The sequence below is a fragment of the Taurulus bubalis genome, assembly GCF_910589615.1.
Source record: "Taurulus bubalis genome assembly, chromosome: 13".
Lineage (NCBI taxonomy): Eukaryota > Metazoa > Chordata > Actinopteri > Perciformes > Cottidae > Taurulus > Taurulus bubalis.
This window is the reverse complement of record NC_136601.1, coordinates 5,502,791-5,526,733: the sequence shown is the minus strand read 5'-3', so window position 1 is coordinate 5,526,733 and position 23,943 is coordinate 5,502,791. Positions and strand designations below refer to the sequence as shown.

At 42.0% G+C, this 23,943-nt stretch overlaps 1 protein-coding gene across 1 annotated transcript in view; it reads right to left on the bottom strand.

The window, feature by feature from the left end:
• The window catches only part of fstl5 (follistatin-like 5), a gene marked incomplete at both ends in the record, with an annotated part of 133,481 nt that overhangs the window by 27,580 nt on the left and 81,958 nt on the right, over positions 1-23,943 (bottom strand). Inside the window, 5 exons of the mRNA XM_079228589.1 lie at positions 2,292-2,426; positions 3,193-3,354; positions 14,498-14,618; positions 18,394-18,405; positions 21,817-21,983. Coding sequence (XP_079084715.1) covers positions 2,292-2,426; positions 3,193-3,354; positions 14,498-14,618; positions 18,394-18,405; positions 21,817-21,983 — 597 coding nt within the window. The remainder of the gene's footprint in view (positions 1-2,291; positions 2,427-3,192; positions 3,355-14,497; positions 14,619-18,393; positions 18,406-21,816; positions 21,984-23,943) is intronic.

Sequence of the window (23,943 nt, the reverse complement as noted above, 5' to 3'; positions counted from 1 at the left end):
ACAAGCACATTGATGGTTCTAGAGCTCAAACAATACGTTGATTAGGTCACAGAACATGCTTAACTAATACTTAACGAACGGTTAGTAACTACTGAATTAACGAGTAGTAACTACTTGAATTCCTCATGAATTGCTGCATTGTTTTTTTTTATCATTTACAAACACTTTACAAATGATCTTATTAATCATCTATAAGTCCTGAATACTTACAAATGGGGAATTCATCATTTATAAAGTATGAAACCCAAGTTTATTAATAAAGAATGAAACATATATAACTGTGTTTATGAATGAGTTACTAATGAGTATTCATGTTGGAATAATGCTTTATAAATGATGAATTCAGTGTTTATTCATGCTTTACTAATGCTAAAAAGTGTGTACTTATTATAAAGTGCTACCAATACGTTTGTTAAACGACATAAAATAACGTCACAAATGTTTGGTTCCAGGAAGTTTAGGAGCAAGGATTAAGGTTTGTTCATTGTATAACTTTTGTAAATTGAAAATCTGATGTTATATAATGTTATTTGTTGTTGATGCCTTCAAATACTCAAGTAAAAGGTGTTATCAAGATGATGGTAAATAAGATAAGATAATTCCAGAATTCTGTACTGTCATTGGAAAAAAAAACACAAAGAGTGGCGAGGGAGTATTTCTTCGGGAGCGGAGGTGAAGGTTTCAGAGGTGGAGGGCTGCAGGCGCTGTGAGCTGACGCCACACATGAGCCTCAGGCTCACGCAGACAGCCGATCCAAGGGACGGAGAAAGTCGCCTTCTATTTGCTCACTTATAGTCTCTGAATGAAGGTGGCATCCTCGTAGGAAAACTACAGCGGCTCAGGTATGCAGTCAGTCAGATATTCCTGCCAGACGACGACGGCTACTACTACTTATTATTTTTTTCTCTCTACATTTCGTGATGTTAAAGTGCAGCCACGTCTGTCTGCCTGCTGACATCCCTTTGAACTCCTATCCTGTGGGGTTGCTCAAACCAAAAAAAAAAATCTGCAATAACCATCTCCCAGCTCCATTTTGGCCCAAGGTGCAGCTTCAAAAGCTTCAAAGCGCACCGGTGACCTCCGACCTCGGCCTTCGTGATCCTCTGATGTTGGACCGGGTGGAGGAAGTGCCGTTCCGCGGAGATATGACATCTGAGCGTTGGGTGTGGTGGAGGAACGGAGGCAGTGAGCGCTTAATACGTGCAACTTGACTGCAAAGTTGACAAGTGTACTGTTCGGGATCCCTAATTACCCGAAGGGAATGAACGACACACTAACAACTGGCTTTGAACCCCAAAGACAGATTCTGACATTTTGGAGAAGGTCAACGTTAATTACCGCGTAAGACTCTATTCATGGTGGCGGAGGGATATAAAGGGGAGATTGTTTGTGTCGGAAAAAATGCCTCCACATTTGAATAAGAAGGTTGCTTGTGTCACAACCCTAATGTTACACGGTTCCATATTGACAATGCCAAATACCAGCATAATCAATTAGCACTGTGTGCGTGACAAACATTCCTGATGTGGAGCGACAGAGAGGAAACAGTGGAGCTGCGAGTGTCAGCTAACAGAGGAACACCTGACAATTAGTTTAATAATAAACCATTTTGGGGGTTTTGTACAGTTTAGTTTTTTAACAAAATAAGCATTATGAAGATTACCTCAGGCTCAGGTTATTTCTGATTGGTATTTTCACTGTTTTACATTTTATAGACTAAAAAGTGACTTCACTGAACATTTAAAAATGAATTGTTGAATCAATAACAAACATTACAGCTGCAGCTAATGATTCTCTCCATAATCGATAAATCTGCCGATTACATTTGGGAATAATTAACTTTCTGTTTCGGGACGAAATGCCCATCATAATTTGCCACGGTGACGTCTTCAATTTGCTGTTTTTGTGTGACTAACAGGCCAAAACTAAAAGATGTACATGGACCGAAAAAAAAAGGCCACAAATCCTCATACTTAAGAAATCAGAAACAATCAAAGAATCGATCTATAGTTTCAGCACAAATCACAAATCCCACGCTCGTGTATACCAGCATGGAGGGGATGCAAAGTCTTCCTGAGTGGATCGATCGGTTGCATGAACAGTTGTTCCTGCTTCCAAACCAGGAGATGAGGAAAGTATAGATAGTATCAACTGTATTTCCCTCGCAGAGGCTCTATCACTGCACTACAGGATATAAACTATTAAGAGCTGACGGGATAAATTATTAAGAGCTCCATTTGCATGACTCCATTATCCCGCGGAAACAGACGAACATCATGACTTATACATACGGGTTTTGCGCGCGGAGTCCTCCACAAACAGCGAAGAGATGTCCTCGTCCACGCCGGCCTCGTTCTTGGCGATGCAAGTGTAGGCGCCGGTGTCTTCAAAGTGCACGTTGCTGATGTGCACCTCACTTCCATTAGCTTTGAGGAGCAACAGAGACAAAGAGCAGAGATAAAAGGAGACATCCATGCTTCCATCCTCTGCTGCCATTACTCTGTTACATAGCAGCTCTCTAATGTGTTAGGAAGGAAGGTGAGAGGTTTGTTTTGGGGAGAATTCAAAAAGGTAGCTGTGTGTGTGTGTGTGTGTGTGTGGCGCATGTCTGCCACTTCTACGGTGCTTCTTTTGTGTGCAACCTCAACGGAGAAGCATTTGGCTTTGCTGTTAATTGAAAGAACAATAAGGCCATTTAAAGCTGAGTATCCAGACAATAAAGCAAATGTGTCAAGCTACCGGCATTATGAATCTCTTGACGGCCTGAATTTACTCATGCTGCAATTTAAAAAAAAAACATATTTCAACTGTAATTGGAAAAAAAAAATTAGGGCATCGAACCAACCAATCAGCGAACAGCCGAGTCAACATAACATTTGAAATACATCAACTGATCAACTAATTTCCTTTTTTTGAAATATACCGGGTATTTTTTCTTGATTAAAATGTCTTTTCAAATTGGCCTATTTCTTAACAATAAAGTTAAACAGTATGAGCAGTAAGGATCGCAATAGTCGTCATGACATATGCTACTTATTATTTTATACTGCTACTAGCAGCAATTGGAGAAGCAACCGTAGCAGTAAAAGAGGTAATAATAGCAGTACTAAAAATAATAATGGAAGCAGAAGTAGTGGGAATAAAAATAAATCCACAAGTGGAAATGCAGTGAGCCGCACGCTGCCTCGGTACCTTGCAGGGTGAGCTGTTTGGACAGCTTGGTGGTGATGTCCATGCCGTTCTTCAGCCAGGCCAGCTGCGGGCTGGGGACGCCCTCGGCGTGGCAGCGCAGGCCGGCGGTGACGCCCGGCTCCCGCGCTTGGCTCTCTGGGTAAACTCGGATGACGGGAGGAACTGGAATATGGAGGCAGAGAGGAGAGGGAGGGATTCGGGATGAATAAACGCAGTGCGTCCCACAATGTTGTTTACTTAAGTACCACTTGAGGAGTGAGGCGACATTATTGAACGAGAAGTTTTAAAGAAGATGCCAAGTCCTGAACTTATGGTTTTTGGCGTTCGCTTTTTCTGAATGCTTTTAGATACGGTGAAGCCAAACGAATCAGATACATAAATAAGGGAGGGATTCTCGGTTCGGACGTTATTGATTTTGCTTGGTGGCCATTGCTTTTATGTAACCTTCTGTCTGGAAGGGATGGAAGCAGACAAAACTAAATGTGTGAAGAAAGAAAAAGGCAGAAAACTGTTCCAAGAGCTGACTTTACACATTTCTGCACATTGTGCCACCGTCATGCTGGAGCTTCACTTCTTTGCCCTACCCCGAAGCAAAAGCAAACAAAACAAAAGAAGAAGAAGGAAAAAGATCCTTCATACTGTACTTCCATGAATCAACATAAATCAATAAAACACACAAATACATTAAGAATATGAATTTATTCAGTGGCTGATAGAATAGGCCACAAGTTTTGTTCTACACCCGGTGGCTAAATTGTGAGAGTCTTGCTCCATAAAACACGGACAAATATCAAAAGAATGAATTTGAATAATCCTTTAAAAAGAACGCCTCCTCCGAGTAGCATAACAATGATAAAACCTTTCAAAAAGGATCGTAGTATCTCTGAGGGAGAAATGCTGACTGAAACTTGGACAGTGACAATGAACGGTTTACAGAGCGGCCGCGAAAACAAACAAAAAAGGCAGCGTGAGTCGCTCCACAACAGCCTGTCACGTATAAGACGACAACCTGGCAGCGCTTTAAGTCGGGACGTTTTTTTTTTCCTATCTTGCCATCTTGTTTTGAGCAACCCCTCGTTGCCTCTGTGGCCCAAATCAGTGTCCTCTTTTTCTTCCCCTTTCTGAAACAGACTTCAGAAGAAGGAAGCGAGCGTCTTGGCAGGAGCAGAAGAGGCAGACGTGCTGCGGGGACTACTTCCTGCGGGGCACTGGGTCAGAGGAAGGATTCGCTCAGCCAGGTGAGTGAAAAGGACTGAAGATCGGCGCCACGGCCATCTGGTAACCACGACCGCTCCCGGGGTTTCCGGCTCCCGCTCCAACTCGCCATCCAGAAAGGCCACCGAGCCCCCCCACCCCCCCCCCCCCCCCCCCACCCCCCCCCCCCAACGACACTCAGCTTACTTTACCAATCACGCTCACAAATTCGGCGACGGCTGGATGGAGCCCAAGGAGACAATTATTTTGTACGATCTTTAGAGTGAGGATTATTTCTCACACTTAATATCCTCACAGATGCCTGTACACAAGCATAGAGGCGCTCTCTTTCGTGTGTGTGTGTGTGTGTGTGTGTATGTGTGTGTGTGTCCAGCTCCTGCTCTCTATCTGCTTTTATTATCTTCCTTCTTTTTATCCCTTTATGTGTCGCGTGTTCACTGTATATCAACTGGTGACAGCTGCGGTTTGTTGAAATTGCTCGGTGACGGAGGATCGCTTGAATGTAAAGCTGCATCTTTACATCCGTCTTCCTGAACGCTCGCACAATGGAGAGCAGCAATCTCAGTACTTATGAAAGGTATACACTTCGAAAGCATTATGCAAATCTGGTGATTTGATTTTGCATTTTCACCTTCACGGTTGCCGTGTCCTTGTCACTCAGGGGGGTTTTTTACGCGCATGCTAGCTCAGATCGGGTTTATGGGAAATGATGGTAACTTTGGAAGTCAAGTGGTAGTTAGTAAGTGAAACAAAAACAATACAAATCTGGTGATGAATTCTGAAATGAAGATTGACGCAACAAAATGAAATGAAAGGGTTGGATATTGGTCATACGGAGGATTAGAGCTGAAGCAAGTAGTCGATCAATAGGGAATTACCTGTCAACTGTATTCCAAATCCAAACTAAGCTTCTAAAGTATGAAATATGCTGCTTTCCTTTGTATTACGTTAATTAAGACAAATCTTTTGGGATTTGAACTTGATTTATTTTCTTTACTGAAAAAACAATAAATAAATGAAAGAATCGACAGATTCAGAAATAATGAAAAATACCGTTAGCGGATAACTGTAATCCAACACGCGTCCAGAAACTAAACTGAGGTGAAACTCAATCGATACAGAAATGACAGATTTACTGGATGTAGAGGAGTTTAATAAGAGTAACTTGCACTGATGCAAACGATCAGAGACCCGGATAATTAGACTAATCGAGCTGAATAACCCGGTCCCACTACACTCTGTTTCAAATTAATATCCCAAATATGATCATTGGCAGGATACTAAGTCTCATTATGGAGGCCAGGCAACGGTCAACCCTTTTCTACGGCTGAAGTTAGAAGAACTAAGTTATGCTGAATTAATCATAGTAATGTATATTAATGGGAAGATATCAACAGTATTTAAGATGATCTAATATCAAGATTAGTTTCAGATAAGAGATCAGAAGAAACGTCTTACTCAACAAGTAGAATAAGGTCACAATCAATGTGTGTGTGCGTGTGTCGGTCTTGGAAGGAGGTTTTGGGGTCTTGGCACATAAAACATGGAGCTATGTTGCTGGCCCACATCCACAACAACCTACTAATCAACAGCCGAATAGCGCGAGCGTGGATCGACCGGACTCCCGTCAGCACCTCATTAATAAATCCTCCAAGGCAATCTCAACAAAGTTGCATTAATTGGCCGTTGGAATTAAAGCAAAATAGATCCACGGGACTTTTAGTTCAAGAAAAAGATGTATTGCTGCCACAGTGGTCAGTATTAGGTTCAACACTGCACTCACACACAGTACAGTAAAAGTAGTGCAGACTCACATGCATTATTTCTGCTGAATGCTCGGTGATTCAAGCACTTTGGATCTGAATTGAACATGATATTTGCTTCCAAGAAACCTGCTTTTAAATCAAAAGTAGGGCCACTTCACATTAGAGAACTTGACATAGATGTAATTACCGTTTATTACAGCAATGCACCGTTTTTCTCAGGAGGGTGGTGAATAGTGTGAAGGAAAAAAAGGAGAAGTATCTGAATGTAACTCAACCAGCTGCTACCAAGAGGGCCTTCAATGGTTTAATACACTGAATCATCATAACACCGATTATCTTCGAGATGCTCCAATTTAATTAGAAATACTTGCAGGATACAGTTTGTATGCTATTGCTATACTTCATATTTGTATTCATATATAGTGTGTGATTGTGTGTTTGTCTGGCCTTCAGAATTAATCTAGAAACAGGTGCTGAAAAGGGGAGAGATGGCAGGGATCTTATCACCAGGATGGTCTTTTGTTAGAGCCAATACAGTGTGTATAGAAATATCTTCTGATGCCATTGAGACTGATAGAAAATAGATGGCATGGCATCAAGCTCACATCTCATCTCACACATCTTTTTTGAGTAAATTGCTTGTGAGCTTTGAGAAGATGGAATGCCCAGAAGATGGTCGGTACGCTGAAGCCGTCCAATCACAGCTGCCGACGCCCCTGCAGGAGTCAGATAGCTTGCAGCGAAAGAGGAGTAGTAGCAGCGTGTGGAGGGTCATAATTACAGAGCGTGTAAGTGCAGGTGTAATCAGTGCCGCGAATTGGTATACAGAGGTTGGCTGAGGCCGAGCAGAAGTTGGAACTGGGTCCTCTGAAGGATTTTCATGGACCTAATTCAACAAAACATCTGCGTGGGAGGGACACCCGGCCCGCCAGAACTTCAATCGCCCAGCCTAGTTTCCTCAGACGTCTCCATCCACGTGAGGTTTCTACGCAGTTCAGCTCGGCATAATTACATTGGTAAACATTGAAGCTCTGTTTAAATATTTGTATGAAAAGTCAGCATATTGGCTAAGCAGACAGGTGTCCAAAATGAGTTTATTTAAGCGATTATGTGTTATTAAAAAGCTTATTAGAGATAAGAATATGGAATACATGATTATGAAGGGAACAAATGTGCTTTGTTTGGGGTATTGCAGGCCCAGAAGGTACAGCATACAATACTATACTATAGCTAGTCTGGTTTCAGACCATTTTTCAGTTGTTCAGCGATTCAAATAGGTGTGTTGCTGTGTCTATTTGATGTTGTTTCCCATTGTTAGAGGAAGAATTGAAGAGCTAAGCCAGATTGATACAAATAAATACTGACATAAACACTGTGGATGAGATGCACACACCTGTAAACGTTGTTATCAGTGAATTTAGAGAGATAACAACTCTTAAATCTGAATATTCCTCCTCACCAGCAGCGCTGCCACTTTCCTGCCAACGTATAATGACTTTGTCAGGATGCATACACATCGCTGTGTGTCTGATTATCAGGCTCAGAACTTGTAAATCATCATACTTTTTTTGCCACACTAAAATACTTCGCGCCCAAATTGGATCGTCCTTGAACACCTTGCCCTTGTGGTGATTGTTGTTTCTACACGGGTTTAAAAGTATTGAGTAAACAGAGTGGTGTTTAAATTGAGTTAGAAAAGATTGAGTTATTAAAGGGAGAATGGCCTGAGCACACGCTGTGAGAGCACTAATACACAAGTAGGAGAGAATATCACTTTTGATAAACATCAATGGTATCTCCACTAAGTGCTGGATTCCTGCCTTTGATATACTGTTTAACAATGGAGCTCATCACTTCTCACTTTATTCCTGACGCTAAAAAAGAAGAAGCTGTGACACCACCGTTTGCATTGTTTTAGCTTCTTATCGATTTTGGTGTCAGGCATCTGCTCTGCATATGTACCTACGTTACCCGTCTCCATACTGTGGAAATGTGGCTGCTGTCTGTCAATTACTCGGAGGAGAGGAGTGTCAGAGAGCCAAGTGGACGAGGAGCCAAGTTCCTTCCCACCGGCTGTCTAGAGCTCAATAATGGTGACTTCTTAGTTAAAGGCCCATTATCTAAGAAAAACCATGTGCCAGTGAATTCCCCACGTGACTATGAATATGGGAGAGGATGCACAGCCTGGATTGCTGTAGACGTCTATTACTGGTATTGAAGTAGAGACTAATAGAGGTCAATACCGCCTTGTAAAATATTAAATTCCCACTTAAGGTGGAATGAAAGAATGACAATAAGCCAAGAGGGAAAATCTATATATATATACAAAACTGTTTTGGAATTCTTTGGATGAGTGCAAATTATAATGTTGAATAAAAAATAATGGAAAGGTATACTTTGATGGAAAGTTATACAAATGTGTCTGATATCAGTGGGATCAGGGTCACCTTTACTTGAGCTACATACTGAATGAAAGTGAAATGAAAACTATATGCATATATATAAAAAAAGATGAAATATTAACTTAAATGTATATATGTATTGATAGAGTGTAACACATTTAGACTTACTGTATATGACGTTAAAGTGTATGCAGGTGTCATTGATACTGAATAGAATGAATGAATGACTAGATCTGCAGATATTGAAACTATAAAACAGAAGAGGAAAAAGTTGTATTGCTCAGTTGTATCACTCGATGAACAGTTTTTTTCATATATCAGCAATTATATGTTAAAGTGACATTGAAACAGAAGTCAGAGGGTCTTCCGTAATGAGACCGAATCCTCGTGTTAAAAACAATCTTTCTTCAACCAAAACAAAACACTCATCTCTCTGTGGTATTGTTCTGCCGGCTCCGACAATCCACAAGTTTAAGTACGGTTTTATTTGATGTGCAGGGTTCCCTAGTTGCCCTAAAATCATATTTGAATAAATGCATGTATATGCTACGAGATGAATCAAGAAAGAATATTTCATAGGAGGTGAAAAAAGGGAATTTTGACAGAAAAACAAAGGATTAAAATTAGGGAAATGTCTCACAGTGTCCTTTAATGGGTTGTAAAGCTTTCAGGGAAACAGCGTGTTGGAGTGAGACGGCTTTATTGGCGGAAATGGAATATAATATTCATAACTACAAACATCCTTTGTCCTGAGACCTTCGCATTGCATAGAGAAAACCTCCCCAAGAAAAAGCCTTTAATGGGGAAAAGAGGAATAAACGTCACAGGGAGCGACTGAAGAGAGATCCGTCCCTCTTTGAAGTGACTCTACTTTTATACATTGATATTCAATGCCATTAAATGATAGAAATGAATGCATTGATTAAATTATTGAAAGCATTTTATAAAGCTTTGGCAGCATCCAGTATTCTGCTTGAAGACATAAATAAATGCTCTCGCCTCTCTGATTGTGCATCTGCAGCTTCCCTAACAGCCTTATTAGCTCCACAGAACCGCGAGACTCTCCTCTTCCCTCTCAACACCAAAAAGTGTGTTCTGTGCCTTTTGAAAATACGTCGCTTACACACACTCCACCACTGTGCATGTGTAAACTCGATTCCTGCGTGCAAATCACCGTTTCCTTTCCCCCGGACGGTCGACAAAATGAAAGGAGCGAGTCGGCAGGTGGGATTTCTTTCCAACTCGAAACTCGATTCAGACGAGATGCGAGAGAAGTTGCATTCTGATGCGTTTCTGAGCGAGGAGAACGCGACACAGCAGGGCTGACAGCTCCATCATAAAGCTCCCCCAGCCAGTCGTCGATCACTCAGCGAGGCTCGAGAAGACGAGCAGGCGTGCAGAAACCATGGCAAGGAGACTACTTCAGCATCACGGTGCTGGGAGGTTTCCAACTAGCTGTTCCAACTCTTGAAATCAGATTCAACACGCGGCTGTTGCCGGCAAACGGCGGCAGGCCGCGAGCATCGGAGTGTGATGACTGACTAGGTAACCGTGACCAACCCAGTTCGCTCTCTATCACACGCATGCACGCGCTCAGCATGACGTACACACACACACACACACACAAACACGGCCGTGACGAATGTGCTCACACCGTGATGAAAGCCTCCTCTTCCAGCTGTGATTACTGTCCCACCTGAGACACGTGGGAGTAATCCAACAGTTTTATCCAGAACCTGGAACTCAACGCATTACATGTGCATCACATAGCCGGTGGGAAAAAAAGTACTTTTCAAGGGTAAAACTATAACGTCAAAACTGCTGGAGCTGTTCTAAAAATAGATCTGGGACGAAAGAATTAAGACGCATAATGAATCTCCAAGGAGTTCCGCTATGTTTGCATGCTTTTTAGTTCTACCACGAAGGACGTGTCATCTTCAGAGTGCAATCTTTTTCTTCTTTTATTTGCGCATTTTATTTTATTTTTTAACTGCAAGGATTCTAAATAATATGATTAAAATAAGGCAATTTAGTGTCTTAAAAGATGAATGAGCAATGGATAATATATACATATATATATATATATATATATATATATATATATATATATATATATATATATATATATATATATATTGCATTGTAAAGGATTGTGTATGGTCTTTTTCTTTAAAGAAGCAATGCACAATTCTATGAAAATCAAATTTGATACCAATTGGCATGTCGAAACATGTTTGCTACATGTTGCAATATTTAAGAAAAACAGATAAAAAAAAATCTCTTTCGGAACGGATGGAACATGTACTGTATGTACGTTTTTAGATTGAGAACAGCTTTAGTTCATCTTTCCACTTGAAAGCTCCATGTTTAACATAATATGGCTGCGGGTCAGATTTTTTATTGAACATTAAGAGTCACATTTAAGGAGTTGGAACCAATCAATTTTTAGTGTAAAAATGACAGAAAAGATGAGTCAGCTATTCGGTTTCTCTATCTTTCATCTCCCTTACAAAACCATGAAGGTTCCAGGATGCCGCCAACACGCAAATATCCCACCAACAGCTCACCAACCCTGGAAAATGGGACCATCCAGCGTCGGTAAAAGTCTCTGGTTCTCAAGGTGAGCTCAACCACTGCAGATCTACTTGGTGCGGCTTCGGCCTCTTCCCACGGAAATGATGACATCTAGGTCCTGAGTGCCAGTTGTGTAGCGAGGGATCAGCACAGCACATCCTGCCACATGCAGCTAACTTTGCAGGCTTACATGCTGGGCATTCTCACATTACCACCCAGCAAGGCCCCACAGGTCTTAATGGTAACCCCAACAACGTGACTGTCTGGGCTACAGAGGCACACAACCCTCCCACCAGGATAAGGTGGTAACTCCCAGAAGCGTATTGCTAGATCCTTCTCAAAAACAGCGAGAGGGCAATAATGAATGACAATGACAAATAACTGCACATGTATACCGCATTGGTAATGTATGTGTTATGCATCATTAATGTCTGCAAACAGCAAGAGCTACCTCTTGAAAGATGATGCTGCCAGGCAGAAGTAAACATACTATTAGGATCCATATTGTTGCATTTTACCCATCAGAAATACTTAAATTTCAAATTACGTTTTGGAAATGAATGCAGCTTCCCAGAGTGGAAAAATAAATTTGTGTTTATTTCCAGCAGCAGAAGTGGTTGGTGTATTTGATGATTCAACCAAGACTTTCATTAATTTGCCCCCAAAAAACAATTTGTTTTCTGCTAAAGTGGCTGGGAGAGTGGACCAACTTTGCAGCCACACGGCAAATTAGATGCAACTTTATTGATTCCTGTGGGTGGAGTGGGGTCACGGCAACAAAGGAAAGGGCCATGGATTAAACAAACAAAACAAGAGCCGACATGGCATTCTGCAGATAATAAATAATCATAACAAAATGTACATCTTGGAAGATAATAGTGCAGACAATACAAAGGAGGCTGACTGACAATAAAGGCAAACGGACGATACAGAATATGTATGGGTGGAGTCCACGAGGGACATTGCTGAGTCAGTGTGTGTGTTTGTGTGTGTGTGTGTGTGTGTGTGTGTGTGTGTGTGTGTGTGTGTGTGTGTTAGAGAGAGAGAGAGAAAGTCCAAAACTGCAGAATGATCCTCCACAAACTGTACAACCTTGCCGAAGAGAAACCTCTCTAAAGTTACCCTGAAAAAACCTCCAGTCTAAATGTCATCTGCTCTTCTGAATAAAATCCAAATATTGTATCTCTTCTCACTCTCCTGTGGCCTCCGAGTGATGGACAGCACTCCGAATCCAGTTTTTTGAGAATTACTCGTTCAGCTGTTTCCCTAATTGAGTTTTAAAAATTGTCAGCAGGCATGCCGCGGTGATAAGCGGGTCCTTGGAGACTCCTCCCCGACTATGAATGGGAAATTCATAGTCTGCATGTAGAAAAGGTCATCTGGAAGTTTCGGAAGTATCAATTACGACCAAAAGTCACAGGTCTCACGAGATCCGCCCTGTTTCCGTAAACACAATACTTGGTTTAATAAAACCCGTGGATCATTGCAATTAACCTTGGGGTAATCTATTGGAAGAATTGATAATGAACTGTCTGTCAAATGTAATGAAGACGGGGAGCTATGTGGTTTATTCACATTCAATTCATTAGCACCAGAAAACAGGCTCAATCACACAACCTCTATCCTCGATACACCTTGGCCCTCTCCATACGTGCTCCGTTCCAGGCTTCACATGGCGGGTTCACGACTATCTCAGATTCATTAGCAGTAACTCTTCTCGGATCGCAGGCATCGAGACAAAGATAAAGTGATGTTATGGGTCCAACATGGGTGATAAATAAATATTGAGCAGAGCGACTAGACTAGAAGCAGCGTGTGAGGTCACTGCTGCAGTTCCTGGTCCGGTGGGCTGACACAGAGCTGGTGGAATGACTTCTGTTTCCAAAAACTCGATGCATCAAGATAACACTTTCTACTACTTGACTGCGCAATTCACGGGTCAAAGTTTTAACAACGGTGACGTTTCTTTTTTAATTCAACCCTCTTTTGGGCTAAAATGAAAGACGGAGTAAACATGGACAGACGCGGCGGCGAGCGTCACTGTCAGAGATTGTTATTTGTTATTCCAGATTGTCCGTCAGTCTGACGATGGCAGGTCTTACCTAACATGAGTGAAGAGAGAGGGAGAGCAGAGGAGGGAGAGAGAGAGGGGCGCGCTGCTGCAAACACTGCTTTTTTGTTGTTGTTTTCCCTAGAAACTAGTGATGGACAGTGGCCGATAACCCTCACTGTGAAGTATTCTGCAAGCTGACAGTCACGGAGTCGGGCGGGCGACGCGGCCGGGAAGGAGTGCAGGATTTCAGGTTAGGTTAGGCCCACGTCTTTTATTTGGAAGTCAGGTAAGTTGTTGCCTGTTAGAAGCTGGTCCAGCCAGACGGCGCAACTTATTCTAGCAGTATTTGCCTTCACAATACTACACAATACCCTGACAAATAAGTACACATGCAGGAGGATTCACAGAGACTTTGAAGTACTGCTGGGGAGGGACCCTTTCAGGAATAATAACCCAGCCATGTGTTCTTCCACTGACTTTAATTTGCTGCACCCGTAGTGCCAGGAGATGTGTCCTGCCACCGGTATTAAATAAAATATGTTTAAAATGAAAAGAATCACCCACATTGATTCATTTTGGAAGCAGAACTGGGTTCAAAGCTTGAGCCACCAGCCAAAGAAATAAGTGCAATAACTCCCACTTAATCAAGTGAATCTACAGAAGCAGATGTCCCAGTGACATAGATAAGAGCTGTTTGAACAAATCCCTTTGACCGAGGACAAGTCAGTCAATTGTACAAAAGCAGAACTAGCCGTCTTTAAGTTGATCTAGAATCTAATACTCCTATCTGCGATCCTTATAGTGTCTGATGGTCTGTAGGGAAATATCAGAAATTCTCCCTTTTCGGCTGAAGGGGCTTGTCGGTGTCTTGTTTGGTCAACAGCCGCCGGTAGTCGGAGTGTTACACCGTCGGGAATGAGACACATGTTGTGTTCCTGTTCGTGAATCAGATAAGACGGGGACTTCAGCAGGGAAGCCAATACGGTTGTGCAAAGTGTTTTGTAGCAAGGTGCTGTCCGGCTCAGAGTGACTGTCCGCTCTGCCAAGGATGCAGCGCTCACGTTTCTGCTTCATGCCAGATTTAATTGGCTGTATCTAAATACGGTCATTTACATAGACGGAGAGCAGAGCGGTATTACATCAAATTAATGCAAAACAAGGGGGTCTGATTTTTTTTGTGGTTTACAGAGCAGATACGATGGAGCAGACAAAACAAATGGCATCATTTCAGTTGGTCTTTAACAGTGGAAGCAGTTGATAATTAGGAGCATTCATCCATTGCGTTAGTGTCTTACCATTCACTTGAAGAGTGTGGGTCTGGGATAGTTTCTCGTAGCCATCAGCATGACAGCTGTAGTTGCCCATGTGGGTCGTGGTCACCTTGGTGATGTACAGTGAGCCGTCATCCCCAAAGTCCTGCAAGCGAGACAAAGGAGAGAAAAAGAAAAGGTCTTCATGACTCAAAGAAAGAAGTGGCGGTCTCTTTGCAGCGGTGATGTTTAGAAGGCATTTGAAGCTGGAAATGAACGGTTTCATATGAATGCAACAAGCCTGCAGTGTGCAGATGACAAGATAAACATACTCCAAACCACAGGCGATGAGACGTTTGACAATCTTTCAAAAAAAGACACATGTAGAGCAATGTCCATCAATGTAAGTCAAAAGTTGACGTTATTTGGTGCCACGGAAAACGAATGGGGAAAAAGTCAAAGTCACAGTTAAGAAAAATGGTTTTCCTCGTACGTGTCATTTTTCTAATCAGAGGAAAGTGATCTGAAGAAAAAGGACTGAGGCTATAATTGATTAGCATATAAATTACACGGCGTTAGCTGCTTTCAAAACAAAAACAGGGCAATGTAGTGCTGCCGACATACGGTCAATCAAAATAACTGCTAGTGCTCATTTAAAATGTCACTGTCCCTGAAAAGGACAACATGCATGACCCACAAATACACAACACGTGTTGCACTTCAGCTTCATGAGTGCAGTAATGAAGAGCCAAATTAAATATGATTGATTCATGCTGTGTGGTGATTATTAACCCTTGTGCCTCACTTCAAAAAAAGGTGCTCTTGTTTGGGGTTTGGGTTCACAGTGGACATTTCAATGATTCAATGACTATAACTCACCGTTTAATTATACTGAGGTGTACATTTAGACATAATTAAGGCTAAAATATATGCAGGCGATTTTCTTTTGCGTTCTTGTCAAAAATTGGGGTTTGAATGAGAACAATTTGACCGTACATATTATGGCTGCACCGTTTATTCCATACACTTGTTATAGGAGCTGAGGTTGAACTTCCCTTCACAGCTTTGCCAAAATATGCCGTAGGCAGTAACACAGCCAACGTGAGAAAAAAAATATATAAAAATAAAAAGTCCCCAGTGAGGCACACGAATTAAGCAAGCGAACACAAAGAAAATGTTGCCGGACAAGAAAAGAGAGCAAACTGAATAATTAGTTATTCAGCTGTAGCACAGATAGAAGCCCCCAAAGCTAATGAGCCCATTGACGGTGCGCCGGTATGATGAATCCGTTTGGCAAAGAATAAATATGTGCCACAGTTTTAAGATCACACTGCAGTAAAAAGCCATCTTGGCAAAGGAGAGTCATCATAATGAGTTTTTGGATTATATGTTGTGTTACTGTGGTATTAAAATGAACAAACTGCATGAAAAGAGGGGGTGTTGATTGTTTCCTATACAACAGAGACAACCTTTTCTGCTCTGTTAAAGTGGAAAAATATATATTTTACTCCCACTCACAAACTTAAGAATAAAAGCTCTTTATCAAATGTTCTCTGACTTAAAATGATTCCAGAGATGGGGGTCGTACTTGTCTGCAGGACAGAGACAGAGGTGAGCATGCACCTTTCGACACATGTTTTGCAATTACTGTAGAATATAGCATTGGCCGTGATGAATCATTTGTTATTTGAAGCGATATGTAATTCAGAAACGTATACAAGCACACGTAAAAGCATAAACTAAGGTAGCATTGATTTGGCTAACCATCACTTCTCATGCATCTGTACCTGCTATTGTGGTCTTTTTTTTCCTCTTAATTTTGTTCAATTTTATCCCTGTTGATAGATGTATATTATATAGATGTATATTATATAGCACATTAGACTGTTGGTAATGTCAAGTCTGAATTGCTTACCGACATATTGAATGTTCACACAAATACAATTTGCTGATTTGCAGAGTGATGTATTGCCAAGAAGATGTGTCAGATTGCTTTTTAATGAATTCTCAAAGATAGCACATGAAGTAAATCAAGTAACTACATCTTCAGGTATAAGTTACATGCTCACAATAGAAGGTATTCACCTCTTTCTCACGCACGGCGGCTTTTCAGAAATGAATGCGCTCCAACAGCCTTCATTAGAGTCTTCTTCAGTGCCCACTAACGTGACGAAGGCCAAGTGCCGAAACGTGTCCGTCCCTGATTGCTGCCATGCATTAAAAAAACATGCAGATATCTTTCAGTGGGGTGAACTTTGCTCTCAAAGAATGTATATAAATCTGCCCCCTCTGCTCCTCGCGGCTCATAACCGAACACAGTATTCATTTCATGAAAAGACAAAACCCCAATTAACGATCTTCTTTACGAAGAGTTCATAACAGGAAAAAGTGCCTTTTTTTTCCTTCTAATTAACTAGCTTTTAACATTTTGATCACATCTTTGCCGGCTGTTTGCATCTTGGCATTTAGCTTCTCCTTTAAACGTCTGCTGACAAGCGAGGAGAGTCAGCCGTGCGGCGTGCTTATCAGTTGGTCCCGGTGAGCGCCGATCTAACTCACGGGCCCCGGTAAAGGGCTCCTGCTGAGTGAAGCATCAGAGCTTCACGATATGAGGGGAAATCGATGGTGCGTTTTGGCCCCTTGGGCTGAGAGCATATTGTGTCACCTTCTTAAATGAAAAATGAATGGGTGGGGTGGGGAGGAATGAAACTCAGAGGGGTGGAACGAGCCACGGCGGAGGCTGTCGACATGATTCCTCCACCTCATCTCGCCACCCTCACCTCGGCTATCAGCGGCGCCCGGCGCTCTGCAGACAAAGCAGGCCGGGTGTTCGACGACTCAGAGAGAAGGGTGACAAGGGCGGGTAGAGGTGGATTTACAAATAGGCCGCGGCCCTCAAGAAAGTGTAATTAATAAAGCTGTCAGTGCCAGGTCGCCCTCTGAAAGGACAATAAAGAGCCACCTCGTCGGATCGCTAACCTCTACCGGTGACGAGGCCTCAGGAAACGTTACGAGACACAATTCGTTGGGTGAAAATACCCGCAGGTGTGAGAGGGAGAGAAACATACACCACGACAAAAACATGGCGGGTAGTTTGACATTTAAGTGCAAGCGCACTCAAATAAAAAAAAAAAATCATATTTTCTCACTTGTCTGGTGGTATTTAACCACGCAGATCGTGCCGATGTTTTTGATATTCAGAACGCTAACATTTCAGCCTCCACCCCAATATAATAGAGTTGAACGCAATCATATTTTTGGTGCTCGCAGCGCTGAGATACGACATTTAAAAAAAAGATTCAGCCAAAGAAACCTCCAACAGAACTTATTGGTGGTGATTGCTCACTTCCGATCGCTCAGAGTAAAGAAGACAGTTTCTGGAAAGAGATTTTGCCGGTGAATTTACGCTATTTTATCTACATCAATAAGCCACACTTCTGCACTGAGTGGCGTGTTCCTTCGTTAGTATGAGCAAAGCCACTGTTGTTTATTTTGCCCAGCTGTTTGGGAGATTATTGAGACTTTTTATTTCATTAATTATAATTTGTTGTCACTCGCTTTTGAAGGTTTTAATCTTCAAAGTGCATGGAAGTGGTGGAGACTGAGAGCCACGGGCCGGCTGGGGAAGTCAGAGCATTAAGAGATGGACACATGGCTTTGGCTTTTTCACAGGGTTTGTTGACAATAACAAAAAAATGTACTAATATATATTGTCAGCCTCATCCTTTATGCTTTGATTTCACCATATTGTTTGTTTTGGATGTGAATGGTGCAGCTGATGGAAGAAAACAAGCATAATGTTCAACGTATTTGATGTGTATGACAACAGCATCATGCATCTGCTGTCGGCGCCTCAGTGGCTTTATGGGCTTTTTTTGTGAAAAAAAAGAAGAAAAAAGTGAAGCAATGTCAGTCTGTTGAGACACAAAAAAACACCCTACCTGGGACGGGATCTGTTGGGGAGGAAAACAGAAGTCAAACATTAAGAGGTTATGTTAAAAAAAACACATAATAAATACATTTAAAAACAGGTGACATCACCGCTGCTGTTCACAGGATGCTGCAGACATCAGTGTTGATTTAATGAGTTGATAATATACCAGTGATATTGATTGGTGGTTCAGACAATTCAAGATGAAAAAAAAAACGTCTTGATAGAAGTTGGATGTATAATAATACAGGACACTGTGTTTAGTCATATGTGGGAATTGACATAAAATGTTGCACAAGTTCATTCTGCACATAATACTACAGTATTGACACACTTATCAAAACTAAAATGTAGATATTATGAATGATCACATACATTTTATGTTACATATGGGACATCTCAACAATGCAGAGATAGTATTAAACCCACAAGGTTAAGGCACCAAAGCATTATGGGAGATAAAAACACATATTCTAAAGAACAAGATAAAGAAGGAGAATAATAACAATTTAACTCTCATTGTACAGCTTCCTGCGTTACGTCTATTCCTGTTGAAGCTGCAGTCTTCAAAACATATTTACTATTTTTAATAAATCCATGTTTCATCATGACTGAATCAAAGATTTTAGTTTCTCAAGAACCTTTCAAATTAGTTGACATGTCCAATCAGAATATCCTGCTCAGAGTAGCTGCTTTAAACAAACAATCTTTCTAAACTTTTAAAGACTTACAAAATATCAAATGTTCTTCTGAACTCGTTCCACCATTCCCAAACGCAAACATGAATGTATACACACACACACACACACACACACACACACGCGCGCGCGCGCGCGCACACACACACACAACGCGACTATGTCTTTGGCTCGGCCACTCAGGGAGGATTGAAATACTGACAGCCTTGGATGATGATGCAATAGCCAGCAACTGTCAACTTCATGGAATTACAGTAAGCTGCTTTGTCAAAATTTAGAGAAGCTCTATTGAACTCAACACAAGCGCACCACTAGGATTAATGTGCGATTCACTCAGTCGACAAAATTTCTCAAATATCAAAAATTCTAAACTGGGAAGGTCTGCAGGATTAGACGTCATAAACTGCATGTGTACTCACAGGAATACGACTGTAATTAAGTCTGGCAGTCGATGCTCACAAATATTAACAGCCGGCAATTATGCAGAAATTGTCTGCGAGGCAATTTCGAATTAGTCTGTGGATAACAGGTGCCGATGAAATCCATTCTCCTCTCTGGAAGGGCCAACAATGATTGACTGGAAGTCTGAGAGCCAAAAATAAATCTGGATTAAGCCGGCGATGGTGTGCAGCTAATGTTCCGTTGGTGCTTTCTCTCGGTGCTCCGTGGTTTGCACACAGTTTTCTGATGAGCCACAAGAGACTCACGCTGATTCACGCGCTGTTCTGGAGAAAATCTGTGCACTTGCAGAGGTTGTAAACTCCGGATTTGTTGGACACCAACAACAAAAAAAACATGTAATCTGACAACGGCAGAGCTCGGGGTCAAAGTACAGTGAGCGCTCTCAGTCTGAGGACACAGATTAGTCCCTGCGGTCGTGTAACGCAGACTCACTTCATGAAGCTGAACTGGCGTCACCCCGGCATGCTGCATAGAGACGGAGGAAGTGTATTTCTATGCAACAATTACATGCCGACAATGTAAAGATCCTGACCGTACAAAAGTGGTTCAGTGTCAGTTGCATCCTTCTTTTTCTCGGTTAGATCTCTGATAAATAACTCAAGCTAGAGAAAAACTCAAGGTTTTGTGGACGGAAATCACATTTTGATGTTTCCGGCAGTCTGATGGTTGCAAGCCACAAAAGGCCAAGCTTTGATTGATAACCACCACAGTTTGTTCTTCTTTCCACTCTCTCAGTACAGGAGGGGAAAAAAGGAAGCCTTTATGATTCCACAGAAAAAGTTTTGATGTAAAATTACAGCAATGTTCAACAATTTAGAAAAGTTAATGGGTCATGTCATGTCTATGATGGTTCATGCTTTCATTATTCCAGCTATTGACTAACTTCACACAGAGCTTTTTTCTTCTGTGTGGCTCCAATGGATGTACTGAACAGCGTTTGGCAGCAGAAGCTTTTTTTTCATCTCTGAGCTGACTTTTGAATTGAAAATACAGCTGTGCGAGATCTGATATTAGTCCCCGGGGAACTGATGACTGCGTGTGAAGCGCAGATAAAGACCACCTCTGCTCGGGACACTGAACTCTGCTATGTGTCTTCAGGCGAAATCAGGAGATGAGACAGAAGCTCTATTCAATCTGCAAACAAGAAAAAGAAAGAACTGCAACAGCTCTTGGTAAAAAAAAGTAACAAAAAAAATCGCAAGATAGATCAAAGCCTGCGTCGATCACCTTACAAGACCTCGCACCTCTCTGTTTTTTTTTTCTCCTCGTATAAATCTTCCAAAAGATATTCAGAAGCGTTTTCAGGAAATAATCTGTCTTGACATTTCTTTCTTTTTGTTACAGCCTGCACTTGCATAAATCATTTCTGTCCATAAATTGCTTAAAAGCATTCTTGATATATTATAGAAAACGACATTAAAAGGCAAGCGGTGGGAAAGCTGCCGAAAAAAATGGTGTCGACGGCGCTCACACATCACCGGCAACCAGAACCAGCGCACCAGTTTAGAGCCAGTTGATGGTGCCAAGGATGACTGGCGACAGCTGGCCGCCTCTTACTCATTTTAAGGGTCATCAACATTTAATGATACATTAGTGGCTTCGCTGGGTCTCCCTTTATCTACTGCGACACTGTTGACTTAATTATGCACAGCAGCATGACACTCATCTTGGTCAGCCCTGACAAGCGGAGGGGAAAAGGGTCGGGCGGAAGAGGTCTGGCTCCTCTGTATCTCGCCACATAAGTACCAGTGCTCCCTTTGATGTGGATGGAAGTGACACAGGGGGCTGTCTGGGTGCCGTGCATGCCAATTAACACAGACACACACACACACACACACACGTAAAAGTAGGTTCTTCCTCTTGGGCTGAACCCCCTTCATCCCCTTTCTTTGTCTGAAATCCCTGTCCCTCCCAGCAGTCTCTGAACACAGGCAACATGAGCACAAACTGACATCCTGGATTACTGTCAGACCTACGAATACAAAGCCAGCGCCAACAGTCAAATAAAACGTGCTGACAATCTGAGCGACTGCCAAAAAAAAGAAAGTTTAAATTTGATGGGAAAGAATCTCACATTTGCAGCTCTTGCTCCATGTCAGTAGTTAAGAATTGATGACACCTGTGCACCGCATATGTTATTTATATAAATACCATCATGCATCTATCTACCTATTAATGTGTCCTTGGTTCTACCACCTATCTACATATTCTACTTATGCACCCATGTACCCATCCATAAAGCGAAAGATCAGTGAGAGTGAAGTGGGTCTTACGTTGATGTCCTCCAGGTTCAAGGAGTTGAGATATTGGTGGTTTCTCTTCCACAATATGGGAGGCCTCCGCTCCCCTGCGATGGCGCACGTCAACACGGCGCTCTGGCCGACGGTAACTGTGGTGACGCTCACTTTCTGGTCATCTGGGAGCGTGAGCAGGTACACATCTGTTGGCGAGAGGACGACAAACAACACAGCGTCAGACAGATTGTCTCCAAGGTGCAACGTTCAAGATATGGCCCGAATTATCAATGGGATGTGAGGAGGTTACAGTGGTGACGTCATAGACGTCTATGTATTGTGTTGCAGAGATATCTGAAACGAGCGTCACTGTAGCGTCCAGGATGTGCTAAATCCAACTTGAGGAGATGCAGAAGTAGAGCTACGCAGGCAGCTTGTCAAAACCGTGTATGTTTTGGATATTAGCTTATTGGATCATGTCCAAAGTGGGTGGCAGGAATGATAAAACAACTCACACCCTCGCCTCGTCCTGTCCACTGGGCCGTGAAGCCCCCCGTTAGCGGCACAGTTAGCACACAAGTGGCCGGCGCGACACCAGAGGATTTTTATAACCAATGTATTTAGATTGTATGGACCCAGCAATAGCAAAACACACTTCAATCACTTTGGTCACTTTAATCACTTCAACTGGTGCAATATAAATACATTTTATTTTGTCTGTATATATAATATTGCGGATTCTTTACTGTTTTTACAACTGTTTTACTGTTTATTTATATTACTTTTTTATTTGACTATGTGTCTCTTGTGTGCACTTTACCTGTCTGCTTCTGTAATCCTGCAATTCCCCCACTGCGGGACTAATAAAGGAATATCTTATCTTATTTAACTAATTTCCCTTTGGGGATGAATAAAGTATTTATCTATCTTATCTTATAGAGGTGAAATGCTGTCCCCTATTTGTTGTACCTTTAAGGATATTGACTCAATCCAAATGTTGAGAAAGTAAATTAAACTGCTCTAAATAAAAGAGCCGACAGTTCCAGTTCTTTGTAAAACTTTTAATTTGCCTACTTGAAAAATGGAGGAAAACTGCCTATACTTAGTGAACCTCTATATTGTAGCAGCTTTATAATTCAGCAGAATAAACCCACTGAGATCATTCACATTGCAATTCATGTTCTGCCCACATTTTCCTCTTAATGAAGCCTGAAAACAAGAATACAGAACACAAGTGTCTCAATTAGCTGCTGTAGTGCTACGCAGGCAGATGTGCTTTTTGTTTGTTAAAGATGCACAGAGGCAGCACAACGTTTGCAATTTGCAGAGTAATGGGAAGGAATTAAGTTAAATGCTCTGCAAATACTTTGCATAATTTATGTCCTGATACCATAATGGAAGTTCTACTTTCTCTATCTGTATCTCTCAGGACCCTGGGTGCACCACTGCGCAGCTCTTTTTTTAGCTAACGGTTACAGAGCTGCCAGCTTTGGGAGGCACAGAGGCTGCTGGTCTGATGAAACCTCACCTGAAGCGCGCTGCAACGGAACTAGAAGTTGGTTTAAAATAAGCTAGGCTCTCTACATTGTGGTAAAAGCCCAGGAGTGCATCCTTTCTAAAAAAAGTATCACAAAAAAAAGAAAGAAGACGTGCTGCCAGTGAGGCTCCCCATGGAAACACAGGCCTAGACCTCGGCGAGCAGCAGAGCTTTGCTCAAGTATTCCTGCAATACATTTAATATGTGTTGAAACATGTTTCTGGCGACGTTGAAATGTGGTTAATGGATCTGTGGTTCATTTCTACTCATAACTGAGAGATAATGCTGCCATTAATAAAAGCCAGGGTGGGTTGGTGAGAGGTCAGCATGCCTAGTTAAGGCTTTTTGTGTGTCCAGTATTTTTTGGATGGGACAATGTGCCCTCGTCCATTCTGTGGTGGTATTATGTAACGCTGCCAGTGAGAGAATGCATTTTAATCAGCAACAGATAATGAGCAACAGAGCAAAAGGAAACAGAGACTCAATTTGTTTTGCTCCTAAGGGCATGAAATACAAAACCTAATGAAAGAGCAGGTCCAGCGGACAGTGTTCACTTGCCAAGGTCCAGAGAGTCGGGATGAGAGCACCTTCAATTACGGCGCGATATCCGGTGGCCCCGTACCGGCGGC